Raw genomic sequence first — 18,451 nt, 5'->3', positions numbered from 1 at the left:
AAAGTTTCTCTTTAGAGAATAATTTCAGTTTTTGAAAACTAGTGAAATCTTACTATGAAGAAATCTTGCTATAGAAGTTCTTTATTTTAGATTTAGCATAAAAACTGGTTTATTTGAAAGAAGTAATTAATACTTAGTGATTATAAATGTTAGTCTTAGATTACCCAGCAATTGTTCTGATAGAGTTTTCTTAGCAGGTTTTGAGTTGAAGAGATCCCTGTTGAGGGGTGTATTTAACTCAGCATCCTCCCTGTCTTCTCCCTTGCCCATTCAGCAGAGGAAGCAAACCTACCCATAGTGGCTCCTATAGTCAGGCTTGATTCAGTCTCTGCTGAGGTCAACCTCTTAAGGGCTTTCTCTATGTGTTGCCAGTGTGCTGGTAAAAATGACTTTAAACTCTTGTCAGCGTAGTTACTGGTGCATGCATCACGGTCCCACTCAAATAAACCTGTCACAACACAAAGTCAGCTGCTAGAGAAGAGTACAAGGGCAGGCCTCTAGCTTTTCATTCGAGCATCACTAAACGTGCACAGAGTGCCCAATTATTTCAGCATTATTGAGCAAGCCTACAGGAGAACCCAAGCCTTGCTACATTGGATTTTCTTTAGTAATTTGCTCAAGTGCCGCTGAGGACACTTAAAGGGCTTAAAAAACTGTGGCTGCAACCAGCTTCCTTTTCTGGGTTGTTAATTCAGGTTTTCTCTTTCAAATTAACTCTCCCTGCATGCTGTGCAGTGGTTCTGGGACAACTGTTTAACACTAATTTTCTCAATTTTCAGCTTTTCTTGTTCTACATCACTGCCTTAACAGTTATTCACATATACATTTTGATTAGAAATACATGATAGTTGGACCTTTGCCTTTTGTTCTAGAACAAAATATAGAGGCTTTGTTAAAGAACCTTCAGCTTTTAAGAGGCATTTAAACAGTTTATCATATTTAAAATCTAGGTCATTTACCTTACATATTAAAACAACAACAGCAACAAAACCCATAGATTTTAGAAGAAAAGTAACATCACTTATGCATCTTTCCTCCTTCCCCTCTCCCAACTTTAAAAATGATTCAGGATGAGGGTAACTCCTTCTTGTGTACAAGATTGTTTTCATTATCTATTATACCTACTGTTTTTCTTGTAGGCTATACAAGGGACAAATTCAATATCTGTGTCTGATTTTTCACAGCAGCAACAACTCCAAGCTCAGCATTTATCACACGGACATGGTCTGCCTGTGCCTCTGACACCACACCCTTCAGGGCTTCAGCCCCCAGCCATTCCACCTATCGGTAGCAGTGCAGGACTTCTGGCCCTCTCCAGTGCACTAGGAGGTCAGTCTCACCTCCCAATTAAGGATGAGAAAAAGCACCATGACAATGATCACCAAAGAGGTGAGTGGGCATTTGGGCATCAGTGTGGCGTTATCTACCTTCTAGGGATAGATTCTAGATGCCATCATTTTCTGTTTCTGAATTTTATTTTGCTAGTATCTAAATAAAAGGATTTCCACCAAAAGGCATATTAGTTATTAGAAGGAGTCATTTGTCACATGGAACCCTTGTGGTTGCTGAAAAGACAAAGAGCTGTTTGCAGATTTTGCCACCCCATGCCCTCCACTTCTATCCTGACTTTTCTGGTGATAGAAGCCAGGGTCCTTACACATCTAGTCAAGGGTCCTATAGTGGGGCTACATTTCCAGCTCCTCAGACAATTGGTTGCCTTTGATCCCTTGCTTCCAAAATTTAGATCAGTAGTGAAATCTTGTTTAAAGTACATGTATCCTTAAAAGTCAGCTGTGACCAGATTTTTGGAGAGGAAAACTTAATAAAGGCTTACTTATATTTGACTAAATCAGTTATTATTAGTAAATTAGAAGAATTTATAGAGTATAGTAAGAATTCCAGTTGTCATATTGAGGTGATTCAGTTCAAAAACAACAAGTTGGTGAGTTACTGCTATTCAGAACATGAGATGAACTGTTTTTGATAATACCTACTGAGGAAGTTCACTGTGTTCTCATGTGTGGTCTCTTTTCTCTTGTAAAGGAAGATGTTGGTACCGAGGGTTTTCAATGTTCCTGTGCATTTGTACAGTGCTTACTGATAGTTTTCAGTAGGTAACTAAAAGACTGAAAAAGAAATTCTAGCCGGGCATGGTGGCACACGCCTTTAATCCCAGTACTCGGGAGGCCGAGGCAGTCTGGTCTACAGAGTGAGTTCAGGACAGCCAGGGCTACACAGAGAAAGAAACTCTTGTCTTGTAAAACGAAGAAAGAAAGAAAGAGAAAGGAAGGAAGAAAGAAAGAAAGAAAGTCTTCCACCATTCCTGTATGATAATTTATCTAGCAAAGGGATGGTTTGTTGGTTTGAAAGGGTGTGGCTTGTAATAAAAATGTCCTATCTACAGCTTTTTAAGTATCATTACCAAAGTTTAGAGCATGTGCAAATTGTTCATATTACATAGAGATAAGTTTATCTTCTGTGATCCTAGGAATATTGTAATATTTGTTTTAGAGTTATCTTAATGCTATGGTACAGAGTTGACTCATGATTATAAACTTAAGTGGAAAAGTCAATAAGATACACATAAATAAGAATGGCTAACTTTGGTTCATTTGAAATTGTGTCAAAGGTGAACCAGTGCTTTGTGAATTTTGTTAGAGTAGTATTAATAATTAACTTTACAGTAAAGTTGACATCTGTTCAATTTATTATTTAGCAGGGTCAGGTTTGATAAGTATGATTTTATGTAAACTAACAAGCCTGTTTCTTTTTTTCTTGCCTCTGTTTGCTTGCCTTGCTGCTGTTCTGCCTACAGACAGAGACTCCATCAAGGTAGGACTCAAAGACATTCAGACACAAAGTGTAGCGGGATTATGAGTAATATGAATAAATCTAATAATGGATTCTTTGAGATTTAGAGACCAGTATGGATGACATTTACCAAGTTGTGGTCAGCTTAGTCAACTGGTCTTTTTAAACAATGATCATATTTTTCTGAGGATCAGATTTGTAGAACACAAATGGATTGCTCATATTAGGCAAAAATGTAACTGCTTTAAGATACTGCAGTGAAGTAAATGTATTAATTTATAAGACATATACTCATCAGAAAACAAAGCATTAAACATCTGTTTGGGCCAAATGAGTGGTGTCGGCTCAGTGGGAGAGCTTGAGCTGGGTATGTGTAACCTAGGCTCATGCTCAGCATGAGAGGAGGAGACAAAGCCTGCCTTAGAGTGTTTCTGTTTACCAGAGACAATGCATGCTCTTTTTGTATTATTTGGGTTTGCAGTGTGGCAAATAATTCTTTGAAGATTTTAATCTGTTTCACCTGCCTTCTGTGTTTCATTGTATGTAAACAAAATGTACAGGTTGTAATACAGGAAATGAATAAACTATGAATATATTTCAATCACCTTGAGTCAGGTCCAGTTAAATATGCCATGTGTATGCATAATTGTGTAGCACATACCATTTTATTACCCATCAGAAGTAACCTAGTTCTGGGACACTAACCAGGGTATGGATACTATCATTTTGAGTTTTAAATAATCAAATGTAGTGGCCCATAGGTTAGTTCAGTGGTTCTCAACTTTCCTAGTGCTGTCACTCTTTAATAACAGTTCCTTATGTAGTGGTGACCCCCCAACCATAAAATTGTTTTTGTTGCTGCTCCATAACTGTAATTACGCTACTGTTATGAATCATAACCATGTGGTTTTGGTGGTCTTAGGTGATCTCTGTGAAGTATTGATTCACTGCTAAAGGGGTTGGGAACCACTGGGTTATTTAGACCTTTTGCAGTTTTTTGTGAAGTATATACAATACTAGTCTTTCCCATAAATACGGTCTTTGACTATGAATAGTACTTTACTCTTTGACCTTTTGAAAATTCAAATTGTTTTCATAGTCCTTAAATAACAGAAATTCAATATTGAGTCTATCCATTTTACCCTTTGAGAATCTTTAAATTTAAAAGTGCACTTGCAATCCCAAACAACTGCCAACAAGTAGAACTATACACATTAAGTGTTAATTATGTATATGCAATTGTACATTTTGTTGTATACTCTTCACATCAGTACCTACATGAAAAAAATGTCTTAGAGTTTACATGCTCTCCACTTGTACATTAGAAGTAATTAGTAGATAAGGTAGTCGGGATCAGCTGATCAGATCTCTAGGGAGGCCTGTCTGAGGCTGTACTGTAAACACTCCTGGTGGCTTATGATGAATCCATACCTTCAGGTAGGCCAGTGGACTAAACCAAAGACTCCTCCAGCTCCACTCACAGATGATTGTGAAAATATTTATATACCATGGTACACTTTATGCTATTTACATTTCTTATGACCCCACACAAGAAGAATAAGATGTATATTTTTAATCATCTATAATCCAAGTGAGCCTAAACATGGCAGAATAGCCAGAAGCCTTAAGAAAGTACTAAGGAAATAAGTTGATGCTTTGTTCTGATTTATTATGACTGACAGCTACAGGTCCATGCTTGAAGTGTGCTATCTACGTTCTGGCATTGTCTTAAGGTTTTCAAGTTGAATTAGTTGGCTAAATTTTTTTTTTTTTAACATGTTTCTGTGATGCTCCAGAAGTGGCTGACAATTCTAATGAGCATCCTTATCCTTGTGTAAGGAGTTCCTGTTTAAGAGGGGGCAGTTTATGGTTGTTGGCTGATGTGTGACTGGGGGTGGTTTGTAGCAACCAGTTATCCAGTGGTCTGCTAGTTGAGCTAGAATGAAATAATTTATTCATGCACAATAGTTCTCCTTAACATTTAACAGGTAATGAATGTGACATAAATTTCCTTCTGGCTCTAAATTTTTCCCTTTCCTCTTCTAATCTGCAAACAGGCAGCTCTTGTACTCTAAATAATAAGTAATTTTTGGCCATCTGTCAAAAGGAAATTTCAATACAAATTTAAATTAATGGTGCCTGAAAATTTTATAGCTCCTCTAAAAGCCTGTAATGTGCAGAAAAATCGGAATCTGCTGGTAGTAATTAGTGTTGCATGTAATGAGGATGTGGGCAGCGTTACACAGCTTCATTGTAACATTTGATATGGTAGCAAAGTTTTGATTTACACAAAGTTATGGGAGGGTTTAATTGTGAGAGACACTCTTAAAAAATGTTTTCCTGATGCTACCGATTATTAAACAGGGCAGATTTGAGAACAGCTTATAAAACAGACATTTAGGCTCACTGTAAAGATCCACGTAATTAAGGTGCTTTTCCTTGAGGAACTGAGTAAAGCAGAGCCATCCTTTACTGAATTTTTAGGCCTTTCCCTTCGTTTCCTTTCCCCTCTCTGAAGTTTCTGTCCCACTAAATCACAGACTGTTGGCTTTATTGATCTAGTCGTCTTTAGCTCCAGTAGCCGAGTTCATTCTTAAGCCTGTTATTTGCAGAGTTCCATCTGAAGTTTTTTGACATTGATAGAGAATGTAAATATGGATCTAAAGGAGAAAGCACTATAGGGAGTCCTAGAATCAATTTACTTGGTCATGAGAAACTAAAGCATTGTGTACAGTAGTACTGTTGAAATAAGGGGCCATCGCCCCTGCCACCGTCCTTATTTGTCTTGGCTGTCTGCTGACTGTGACCAGCGGTAAGCCCCTCATGTGAGGCCTGGAAATGGCAAGAAACCAGTTGCTGGAGGAATTTGTTCACGAGGAGATCGAGTGCTCCAAGCCAGTCAGGTCTTACATCACTCTCCAGTTTTCAACTGACTGAAATGGGGTTAATAACTTAGAACAGCCACCACCAAACTGCCTAAGCTTTATAAAAACCTAAGGCTCTCACTATTTACTGTCCCTATATCCAGCTACATACTAGAGGAACCAAAGTTAAGGTCAATTGAAACAGATAAACTCACAACTAAGGAATATTGATCAGGTCCATGATTTTTTCCAAGATGCTAATATTGAACATATTTTCGTTAAAATCCCTTTATTTATGTCCTCTTTTGATTTCTCTTGAATATAGCATTCTTCTGTATCAGAACTGAAGGATTTGCCATTTTTTTAATCTGCAAAATAGAGCAGACATGCAAATTTTCCCCTGTAAGTGGTGAAGGTTTTATTTTTGTTATTTTGTCAAAATATCTTGCCAAGATACTGCATGCTTTCATAGAATATGGTCATTTTCAGTGAGTTGTACATTGTCCAACTTATCTCCCAAACCTCTACAGCCATTTCAAATGCTGAATGCAGTATTTGCTTGTATTCTTACAAATTCCGTCAGTATTGAGCTTATATTTTACAATGTAATAAGTACAGATGTTGTACTTAATTTTAAAGTCTTACATACGATTTTTCACACTAAATGCTTTTCTGTGTGTATGCATATTATGTTTTTATCCTATGAGAATTCTTTGCTTTTGCTTAAAGGATTTTATGGTAATCTCTTCAAGCTGTGTGTAAGGCAATGCCTATTTATTCTGCTTCATCTGTATGTTAGTTGCTTATTCTACACAGATGACTAAAACATCATATGTTTCTGTTTACTTTCCCAGTTAGTCACTGTTGGCAGTAAAGGTTTATCACTGGAAAATTAGAAGAAGGATTTTATGTTCATACTGAAATGTATGATTCAGGCCAGGAGAGTACTGTTGCCTCATTAGCAAGGTGCTACAGGTGAGAGTGGCTTTTTAGCCTGAATTAGCAGAGTGATTACTTCTATTTGCCACTTCACTTTGCACATTAAGATTTAATGGCCAAAGTTCTGTTCCAAGATCTGTAACCTGTGTATGCTTGCACCAACCCGCCCTTTCCCCAAATAAGCATACAATTTTTCCTGTCTCAAAGGATTGTCTGTTTAAAAGGCATGTGTTTTGAACGTGTTTAACTCTTTGAAATCTCCTAAGTGAGAGAAAGCACTGAAGAAGAAACTGGAGGAAATGGTCAGGAGATGGGTAACCATATGCCTCGGGCAGTTTTGTTCTTCATATTACTATATGGATATTAGGCTTTCTGGAAAGCATGGTAGGGCAGTTTACATTACTGTAGATTTTAGAAAGGCACATTGTTTTCCCCCTGTAGGGGCTGGTTTTGTGTGTCAACTTGTCACAAGCTGGGGTTACCACAGAGAAAGGAGCTTCAGTTGAGGAAATGCCTCCATGAGATCCAGCTGCCAGGCATTTTCTCAATTAGTGATCAGCGTGGAAAGGCCCCTTGTGGGTGGGACCATCTCTGGGCTGGTAGTCTTGGTTTTATAAGAGAGCAGGCTGAGCAAGCCAGGAGAAGCAAGACAGTAAAGAACATCCCTCCATGGCCTCTGCATCAGCTCCTGTATCCTGACCTGCTTAGTTCCAGTCCTGACTTCCTTTAGTGATGAACAGCAATGTGGAAGTGTAAGCTGAATAAACCCTTTCCTCCCTAATTTGCTTATTGGTCGTGATGATTTGTGCAGGAATAGAAACCCTGACTAAGACACCCCTCTTTGGTTTGTTTGGCTGTTCTAGAACTTGCTCTGTCTACCAGGCTGCCTTTGCCTCCCTAGTGCTGGAATTAAAGCATGAACCACCACCAGCAGCTCTTTGTTTTTCTTAAAGGCATAAACGAATAGAAAATGAAATTTGAAAGGGAGGAATAGAAGACACTAGTAAAGTACTATAAAGAATAGCTAAAGAACTGAAAAAGTGGTAGACATGTCTTAAGACTTGTTTCCTTCAGTAGTCAGTAATCTAAACTATCCAAGCAGAAAATACCATTTAGCTTTCTGGTTTCCTTTTAGCCACACCCACTCTGTCTACAAAGCTGTTTCTTCAAACCTAGAAAAAAAAATGTGGGTGAGATCCCCTGAGTCCCCAATTAACTTCTTTCATGTCTTTGAAGACACCACCATCTTGTATATTGAGATCCTACTTACAGGTGTCACTTGCAAAAGCAACTTTCCTATTGCATACCCTAGGAAAGAGTTAGTGCTGGGAAGGCCCTGCCCGAGGTCATATTGCCAGTGCCACCCCCAAAGGAAAGCTCTTTGCAATTTAGTCTTATATTTTGTGTTAAAAATTAGAAACTGTTATTAGACACTAAAAATTAGCCCTTTCTTTCACTGAAGTATCTTCAAGCAGATTATAGCTAACATGCATTTGGCCCTTGGGGAGAAGGCGCACATTTTTTTTTTTAAAGATTTGTTTTATTCTTGTGTGTATTTATGTATTGAAGACTAGCTATGCACATGACTTTTAGGGTTGTCAACCATCTGATGTGGCTGCTGGGAATGGAACTTTTGATCAGTTCTCTTAACTGAGCCCTCCCCATGTCATTGAACACTTTTAGGATAACCATAATGTCTTCCATTGTTTAAAAAATAATATGTTTATTATTAGATAAGCAATTTTGATAATCACAAATAGAGTTCTATTTGTGGTTTTGTGTCTACACAATTACATAATCAGTAATTGAACTTGTAAGTATTCACAAAATTCATTTTCTTGAAATATAATCTAAATAGGATTCATTATTCTTCTTGTGATAACTCTTAAGCCTTTCTTCATCTAAAAGATTTCCCTTCTAATTTTTTTCTAATGACACTGTACAATATTTTTAATTGTTGATTTTCATGTGAATGTGTATGTGACTGAATTTATTTGTGTCCTACATTTGTACACCTGCTTCCCACAACAGCTAGAAGATGGCATCGGGTCCTCTGGATTGGACTTAGAGGCTATTGTGAACCACATGTGATATGGGTGCTAGGGACCAAACCCAGGCCCTCTGCAAGAGTAGCAATGAGTCTTAACAGTTGAGCTATCTCTCCATCCCCACAAAGAAAGCCCAGGCTGGCCTTGAATTCATGATTCTCCTGTCCCTACTCTTCAGCATGTCCTACCAGTGTTCACCATCATAACTAGCTACATTTATGTTGTGTGTGTGTGTGCACATATGTGTTCCATGGCATGTGTGTGGACACCAGAGGTCAGTTTTCAGATGGTTGTTTTCGCCTACTATGTGGGTCCCAGGACTTGAACTCAGGAGGTCATTAGGCTTGGTGACAGGTACCTTTCCCAGCTGATCAGTTCTGCTGGACCTGGTTTACTTTAAATACCCTTCTCAAACCAGCCTTTGATTTTTTTTTTTTTTCCCTGCCTCTCCTCTCTCATTGCCTCACAGATTAGATTCTCTCCATATCCTAAAAATTTAGTGAGAGAGAACTTTGTTGTATTATGGAGAAACAGATGTATTTAATGTATTCTTAAAATCCTATTAAAATGAATTTCTAGTTTACATTAAACATATATTAAAATATACTTTAGGTTAACCAATACTTCATTCAGAGTGTAGACTTATATTTTCAGTATATAGTAGTCTACATATAAAAAAATCACAAGTGGAACTCTAATTACTGATGATCAGTATTGCATTTCCCCCACTTCTAGTGTATGTGCTGTCAAAGCAAACACAAGTCTTACTTTTTGTAACATTCAGTTTTTTGTTCATCCCCACATGTACATGCAAATAATACTTCATTCTTTATTTATGTCCTTCTCCAATCATAAATAAAAGGGTCTTCCTGTTATATTTAAAACCACAAGGAAGCACGTGGAAACATCTAGAATCTGAACTAGTTTACAGGAAGCCAAAGCCAGGTTCCTGAATAAGTCTGTTTTTTAGTACCAGGTAAGCTGTGTGTCACGTTCCTTAAGTCACTTAATCTCCCATCTGTAACTCTAGGTACATTTGGAATGTAGTTGTTACTTTTTGTTCAGGCCCATCCTAGAAGTTAATTTGGAAATGAAAATCTTAAAGTATAGGACATAATGGGTAATTGTTTGAGCAGTGAAAGTGGCCGTGTCATTAACCAAATGAACGTATTGGTAATTATCATTCTTTTGGAGGGTGGTTGCTATAAGGGTTGTTTAATACAGTGCTTTCAGCTTTCTAAAATAGAAAATAGTAACTTGAAATGTTTTAGCATTATTGTTGCTTTCTAATTCTTGTAAAGGCACTTGTTTGTTTTTTTTTTTTTTTTTTTCTTTTTACTATGAATTTTATTGTTAACAGGTACCTTATCAAAGACCCATCAGGAACTTTTGTTCTGTTGGTTTATGATGCACTAATTTGTGCAGTATTAATTGATCCCTGCCTCCAGGCATGTAAGCTGTGTGAAATGTAACAGGTGCCCTAATTCCAGAAAATGTGTTGTAATTATTTGTTTGTGGAACAGATGAATGAATGTCTGTAGGGCACAGCTGGTCCTCAGGTGGTGAGCATGAGTGGATTAATGATGTGACGGGGGAGTCACGCTTGTTTTGCTGCACTTGCCTCCACCGATTGCTGAAGCAGAACAAATATTAATTAACAGGGTAGGCTGATTGTCAGATCTGCCTTCCCTTGCTGATTTTGCAAAGGTAGTTTAATTCTTTTGCTCCTTAAACCAACAGTTGCTAGACATTTTCATCTTGATGCTTATTATCTCTAATTTCTTAATTAGAATACATTTTTCTCTTGAAAATATATTATATAATAAATTTATATTTAACATTTAAACACTATTTCGGAGGAGCCTAAGATTGAAGTGTTATGCTTGGCACTTGAATTTCAAAAGCATTTATTTCTCAAAGTATACATAATTTTTTTCTAAAGAGTATTTCCCAAGTACCACTTTCCATGTTTTGTGTTAAAAATACTCATCTATTCAGGGTGGAGGAAACACAAAAATGACCTAGAAGGACAGTTAGTGTTCTCTCTCTCTCGCTCGCTCGCTCGCTCGCTTCTGTAATGCTACTTTCCATCCTTCATAATTTGCTCTGTGGTGTAGTGGGAAATAGTTCAGATATCAGCCCTCTGCATTTGGGGACACCACTAACAAGGATCATCAGCACTGTGAGTTTGGACATGCATAGTCTGTGTCATACTTAGCCGTTCCCATGCAATGCTCTGTGAGAAAGCAGGAGAGAATTGGTAGGCTCAGGAACAAGTGATAAGGAGTTTGCTGAGGGCTAAGTGGTGCTTCTCAACAAGTTTTTGCTTTAAATAAGCTTGTTGCTGCTCATAGAAATAAAACCGTCTCAGGATTGATACTGCTTAGTCAGATAATGCAAGTCAAAGTGTTACACGCACTTAGTATTCCTAATAGTAAGGGCCATTTGTCATCAGAACTAACCGATGTGTCCTCTATTTCCGCATTTAATAAGATGTAGTACTGAAAATCATGTATGTCTTGTGTTTCTGACTTAAGCAATGCCTGTTTCATTGGTGGTCAGTACCACTCTGATGTTGGTGTTTGTGCCTAGGTTTATGTCACTAGAGACCAGAGCAACCTGTCCTCTTCTTTCCTCACACTGTTTAGTATTCCATCCCCAGTGCACTCATCAAATGTTCCTAAAAAGCTTATGTGTTTCGTATCTCACTCTTTACTGAACTGCAGGAAGTGAGATGGACATAAAATCCTTAAGTGTTCTTGGAAGTGAGATTTCAGAATGTGGATAGGGTAAGTGTGAAGAATCCTTTCACATGGACGTGGACTCATTACATAACTGCATCACATCCTGAAGGATTCTTCAATTTTCTTCTTTAACTTGGTACTTTGTTGAGACTCTGATGGTTCAGACCCTTTGAGGGCCAAGTAAACAAGCTTGGATGTGGGTCGCCCTTAGAGAAGTGCCTCTGGTGGGCTAATAACACCACTTTGTATTTAGTCCTCCTTAGGGTAATCTTAATTATTCTTGAAATTTGTGAAAATTCTGTTTAGCTTTTAAAAACACTTCTGTTTCTTGAGTGACATTTGCCCCTTTGAAAAACAAAATAAAATTGGAAATGCTAATGTTTTGAGCCAGCTAAAGGAGGAAAATAAAAATGTCACCATGGTAACAAAGCTGCTTTCTAGATGGTTTCCTAAGATATGCCTGAACTAGAGGCAGATGTCTGATTTGAGAATCTTGCCTCCTTCAATGTAAACAAATAACTTCTGGGCAGGTGTTGGAAATAATATGGAAATCCTATTAAGGGGCCCTGGGTTCCTGTCAGTCAGGAAGCCTGTGCCACAAAAGAGCTGGTTGTCACATAAAGGAGCAGAGTAAATTCTCATTAGGCTTGAGCTTTTCCCAGGAAATGATTGTCTCCTTGTGTTTTTTTCTCCTGTGAATCTGAATGTAAGCTGTTGCTTCTATTGATCTATTCACTGGCTTTTTTCTCCCCCTCTTCATTACAGATCTTCCCTGTCCCTGCCAGCCCATATTCTCCCCTTCACCCACTACTTCCCTCCAGATTAACACTTGATCTGTTCTATTGCCCTGGGAGTTGTGACATTTGTGATTTTAACCTCCCAACCTGGGGGTGGGGGTGGGGGTGGGGGTGGGGTGTTCCTGAAGGAGGAAGTGCAGCTTGCTCCCTGGGCCTGCCTTACAAATAGCCAGGCTAATTGGATGGACTCAGTGCTCAGGGCTGTTTGGAACCAGCACAAATATATTGTGAATATATTTTCACAAATTAAGCAATATTTGAATTATGAAGCTGCATTTTCCAGTACTGTAGCTGCATGAATCATTTTTTTTAACTTAAATTAGTTAAGATAAAAATATAAAACCCAGTTTCTTAGTTGCACTTATCACATTTGAAGTACCCAGTGGCCATAACAGGGGAGACACAGAATACACATCATTGCAGGAAGCTCCCTCTTTTTTTTTTTTTTTTTTGTATTTTTAAAATTATTATTATTATTAGATATTTTCTTCATTTACATTTCAAATGTTATCCCCTTTCCTATTTACCACTCCAAAAATCCCTATACCAACCTTCCCCTACTCCCCCCTCCCCCTGCTCCCCAACCTACCTACTCCTGCTTCCTGGCCCTGGCATTCCACTTAATGACACTGAAGAGGTGGGCCTGATTAGGCTTAATGGTTCTGCTATTCCATCTGGCTGAAGCAGATTGCTGATATTTAAAAGCATGGTCTCCCTGGATGTACAGAAAGTAAGGGCCATGCTGGGCCTGGTAGTGAAGACCTCTAATTCTTGTCACTGAGGAGACTTAAGAAGTTCACCCCATTCAAGGCCGGCCTGAGTAATTTAGTGAGATGATTCCAAAATAGAAAGTAAAAGCTGGGCTGGGCTGGGCTGGGCTGGGCTGGGCTGAGTGATAGAGAATACTTGCCTGGTAGGCTTTAGAGTTTAGGGGACAGAACTGAGGGAGAGAGGGAGGTAGGGAGGAAGCCAGCAGGCAGGTAGGCAAAAGGCAAGCCAGAGGGTGGTCTAAGCTCTATGTGTATTGCCTTGGTGGTCAGTGCTGGTGTGGTGGGCTGCACTAATATGGTGATCTCCAAACTGGTTTGGCCATGATCGGATGATCAATTTAAAGGAGTTTTTCCTGAAATGGAGCTGTAAGATGTATTTTCATGGTTCAGTATAGAAATCTATGGCACAGGCAGAGTGGGCAGTGTCGGAGGTTATAGGGAGGGGTGCTCTTTATAATACTTAAAAGGTTAACAATGTATAAACACAAAACAAGGCTTCAGAGAAGTCACACTATTATTATGCAGCATTTCTTGGGCTATAGTCCCTGAGATGCACTTCATAAAGCCAATAAAGCTCACACTGGTGGTCTTCTGTTGCCCTAGCAACGGACCATGGGGCACAGTGTATGTGAAATGCATGAACATCTGCGAATTAATCTTTCTTGGTTTGTTCTTTTCTTGGCACTGATTGGGCCACTTGGGCTTGGGCCTGTGACACTGAGTGTGAAGGGTAATCTGGAGCTGTCCCCAGGGCCTTCCCCTGAGTGGGTGGTGGAATGAAGAGTGAAGGGAGATTTATCCAGGTAGTATATGCAGGAGTAGAGGGATTTAGCCTGACAGCACTCTCAGGGGGATTTTATTAGCTTACTTTCTGGTGGCATGTGGAATTGAATATTTTTTGGCTAGTAAATCTGGACATCGTTGAGTTCATTGGGCTGCCCTGAAAAAATAATCTTCAGAGAAAATTAAAATAATCACTTGTGTTTATACGAGTTGTCGAGACTTGAAAGCTCCGAAATTGCCTTGTCCTTGGCTTAGCCTTTGCCCCAATATTGGACTATTAGTGGTCTGAATCAGCTTTCTGAATTGGATGGTTCGGCTGGGTTTTGTTTTAATAATAAAATTTGGTAATTACCTAGTGTGACCTTATTTTCAAGAATATCAGAATAGGCTAGTGATGTTTTTGCCCTCTGGAGGAAAAACTATAAGCATGATTAGGTTCCCCACCAGCCATCAGGATTGACTTCTTTTGCACAGTTCTTCCTCTTTTACACACTGCACACACCTTGTCTTGCTCTTCAGACTGCGTAGTTCTTCCTGCTCTTCCCAAATGTAAATTGTTCTGCTCCCCCTGGTCACTGTCAATTCCTTTTACCCTTCCTTGTTTGCCACCTCTGCCCCTGTCCTTCTCTACAGCCTTTCCTATGGCTCCTTTTGGGGAGAAATAAAAGAGTGCGGTGGCAGGAAATACCATCATGATGGAGGTGGGCTTTCTTTTTTTTTTCTTTTCTTTTTTCTTTTTGTTTTTGAGAGTAAAACATCTAGTAAATACATGACAAGAATCGTCACAGTCAATTTGACTTGTTTAGCATTATTGAAGGATATTTGAGAGAGAATTACTTAATTCTTTCAGGTGAAATATCTTCTTTTGTATAAAAAAAAGCATATATGAGATAAGGTCTTTATTTTTGTGAGGCAACTGGTTAAAAGTTGCTTTAACAGTTCCTGACTTTTGAAACCTGATGACATTAATAGTTAAACTTGACTTTCTTATTTATTTATTTATTTATTTATGGTTTGTCATCTAGCAGACCGACTGTACTGTTTTATTGGCTTACTTAGTAAAGGTTAGAGATACTCTTTACATAAATAAACTTTTTGTAGAATCATCAAAACAATAGGACTATGGAGACTTTGATCAGTGTCACTTTCAGCTGATTCTCAGGTTTGGCTGTGGGGAGTAACCATTGAAGCTTCCCCACTTCTCCATCTGTAGTTCAGATGGCCTCTTCTTTCTTTCTAAAGTGAGCAGCTTTAGTTATTGACTTGAAACCAGCCTGAAGAGTAGAACAGTTACAGGAACCACAAGATACCATTAGAAGGAAGTAGAAATCTTCAATGTGGCTTTCGTGTCCTAGACTACTGTTTTTTTTAACCATAATTCTTTATGCCAAAACCTCAAGATTTGTGGTACCTTGTGGTAAGTAGTAAAACCTCAGAATTAAATGGACTTGGCGCCTGTCAGTGAGTCAGCAAGCTATCAGTAAGTATAGTGACAGTGATGACAGGAAATAAATTTGAATCTCTACTGCTTTCTTCACTTAGGTTTGACAAAGTATCTTAAAAGTATAATTTTGTGCTCTGTAGGTTAATCACTAGAAAAAAGAATACCACTGTAGAAGAGATTTGGTTAGCATTTAGATATTTTTATCTCTATTGTTTGTGTTAGCTTGACAAACAGCATTATTTCTTAATCTTTGATTGATTGACTGACTGACGTTCTGGACACTGAATGTAGATCCATGCACATGTTCAGCCAGTGCTCTACCACTAAGCTTTAAACACTGGTAGGTGAACTGTTTCGTGGAAGAGTTCAGTGTTTTTGAAAACTCTTTACATCAGCAATGTTGAGACTGCCCTTACCTTTTGTCAATCAGGGTAAAATCTCAATGGACATCCTAATGCCACATGTGTAAGTATTTTTAAATTATGTATATCATTATCAAGTATACCTTTAAGGATGTAGGACACCAGGTGTTAATTATCAACCCTTTGGAGTTGTCTTAGTTGGAACCTGGTGAGCTCTCCTATATTTTCTTAGAGAAACCTGAGTTCCTCACAGTTTTATTATACCCTAGATACTGCCTTCATGTCTAGGTGCTCCCAAACCAGCAATTTGGGAGGCCTCAGGAAGGGGACTGGATAAATCCTGGAAGTAATATCCAGGCTCATAATTTGGAGGGCATAGTCTTTGTGTACAAAGCCTGTGTGTGGGGGTGGGGGTTCTTGGTGGTAGCATGAGATGCTCCGTTGGCAGAGGGCCCTACCTCAAGTCAGGAACCTTTTTGCCAGGTTCTTTGTTTTCTATTTTATTTCACAAATCATACTCTTCAGGAAGAAAAACGGAACTGGGAACTTTTGCATCTTGAAATACTGTTTTTTGAATAAGCATCATTTTTATGAAAACTAGGCCAGGGAATTTTAAGATACCTTCAGGATCCAGTACTTTTAAACATTTACAGCTTGCTTACAGAGTCTAACTGTACTTAAAAGCACTCTTTTCAAACCCTGAATTCATGTGGTACCCAGAAGGGGAGAGAGTTGAGTGGAGCTCTCTGGGGCTCTGTAGTAACAGACAACAGACACACCCCCACTACACACACATACGCACTCACATACCACCACCGCCACCACCTTACACACACCTCTACACCTACTCCTAGGCAGTGGTGAGAATGCCATGCAAAGGTTAGACCTAAAAGGATTAGTCATAAAGCCTTGGGCTCCTTAGAACAGAGATTATTACTCAGAACTAGCCAGGGTCATGATTTCTGTTTTCATCTGCCTTTCTTCCTTTATGTTCTGCTTTGGTTGGCTAGCTAGAAGTGCCACAGGAATATTTGAAGAGCCTTGTTTAGTAGTTTATGTGGGAAGTTGTTGAATTATTCACATAGCAAATGATTAGACAAGGCCTTGTCCATCTGACTGAATTATTCTACATGTTTGCTGAAGCAGCTAAGAAGGTGAACAGCGTTTCCTCCTCCATAGGGTATACAGTGGCGGTATTGACCCATCTAGTTATTGGGTTTCAGCCTTTTGTTGACATTGTTGTAAATGAAAGCAGCTCCTGCCGATCTCTGAGCAGCTGGGCTGGATAATTGTGAAGGATTCCTGCTTGTTGCTGTTACCCTGGTGTTTGCAGTGGGTTGTTTGCTTTGACTTTTGTTGAACTGTTGACAAAAGCATTAGATACAAATGGGAACAAATAAAGTGGTGAGATGCCAGGAGAGCTTGGCAGGAGTTGCGGTTTTTATCATGACTTAAAGGAGCATGGTGGAACTTACCTAAATGGGAATATATATCTATATATATAGATAGATAGGTAGATATAGATAGTTATTTAGTTATATAACATGTTTTAGAGACCAGACAAGAAAATGATTTGCTGATTGTGAACATAGGCTTTTTTGAAACATCATAGAAACAAGGAGGCTACCGGTGCCATAGCCGTTAAAAAAAATGCCATGTTATATTTCACCTTCCCTATCAGCCATGCTGCTGACCAGTGATGATACATCGGAAATAGTTTCTGGGCTCCTCTTGAACAATTAAGGGTATCATTCCTTTTTTTTTTTTTTTTTAAATGACCAAGGTTGTTTGAATTGGGTGATGACAGACATGATGTCATAATGGGGGAATTAGGAAAAACCGTACATGCTAAAATAGTATAGGCAGGAAAATGGGGAAGTCATTTACTGGAACACTTTAATTTGGTTGAAACAAAATACTCTTTTGTATATTCAAATGTGGAGTAGCTCAGCTGTTAAAAAGCCAGAAAATTAATGGTATTTTTAGTGAAATAGCAAAAGCATGTCAACAACATAGCTGCAGATGATAATGTTGGCATTTTATTCATGAGGAATTATCAATGCACGTTACAGGACAGCATGTGTGACTGACTGAAAATGATTGAGTGTTGGAGAAGCCACCATCCTTCTGCTCTAAGATTTCACTTTGAATAAATCTTCTCTGGCTTTTTTGTATATGTGTTTTCCCTATCAGAACCCAGTATGTAGTCCCTTTTGGCCCTGAGTATTTGCTCAAAAGCCAGTGAGAGTGTTTTCTGGGCGCAGATTGTCAGTGGAGGTGAGTCATCTTTTAGAGAAAGGACCCTGCTCACAGATTCCTCTCAGAAATTTTGTGAAGGTAGTCTGAAAGCATTGGCCAGCAAAACATACCACAGTGCAATGAATGAGAACTGTCACAGAATTTTTTTCTCATTTAGAATAACTAATGAGGCCAGAAAAATGTTTATGAAACACTAGTACACCTAAATGGAAACTGTATTGAGGGAATTAAAATGTCCCTGGAGCAGTACACTTTGATGATGAAATGCTTGTCAAATTGACTATATTTTAGTGAAAATAAGTTAAGTCCTAACTTGGGTTTGTGGTTTGTATGTTGTGGTCCAGGGTGCTCTGGTCCTATCAAGGAATGTTTTGTTGGGGCTGCTGTACTCCGTTTTAGAGCAGGGGGGAAGCTGGGACTCTCTACCTTGTGTTCTTTTCTTCACCCTCAGATATTTAGTTCCACTCCCCCCCCCATCACCCCCCACCAGTAAAGAAGGATTGTATCTTTTTGTCTTTTTTTTTTTTTTTTTTTTTTTTTTTTTTTTTTTTTTTTTAAATGTGGTGTAGGTATTGATTTACAGATTTTTGTCCGAGCAGGTCTTAGTTTTTTGTTTTTTGTTTTCTGGAA

The 18,451-nt window shown here is 38.7% G+C and overlaps 1 protein-coding gene across 5 annotated transcripts in view; it reads left to right on the top strand.

Moving 5' to 3' along the window:
* The window catches only part of Tle4 (TLE family member 4, transcriptional corepressor), a 142,502-nt gene that overhangs the window by 72,949 nt on the left and 51,102 nt on the right, over window positions 1–18,451 (top strand). For 3 of the 5 annotated variants that reach the window (XM_021152454.2, XM_021152456.2, XM_021152458.2), the window contains 2 exons: window positions 1,185–1,389; window positions 2,816–2,832. In XM_021152454.2, the coding sequence (XP_021008113.1) occupies window positions 1,185–1,389; window positions 2,816–2,832 (222 nt within the window). The remainder of the gene's footprint in view (window positions 1–1,184; window positions 1,390–2,815; window positions 2,833–18,451) is intronic. The other 2 variants (XM_021152455.2, XM_021152457.2) reach the window with 1 other exon arrangement.

The sequence above is a fragment of the Mus caroli genome, chromosome 19, assembly GCF_900094665.2.
Source record: "Mus caroli chromosome 19, CAROLI_EIJ_v1.1, whole genome shotgun sequence".
NCBI lineage: Eukaryota > Metazoa > Chordata > Mammalia > Rodentia > Muridae > Mus > Mus caroli.
This window is presented reverse-complemented; position numbering and strand designations above follow the sequence as displayed.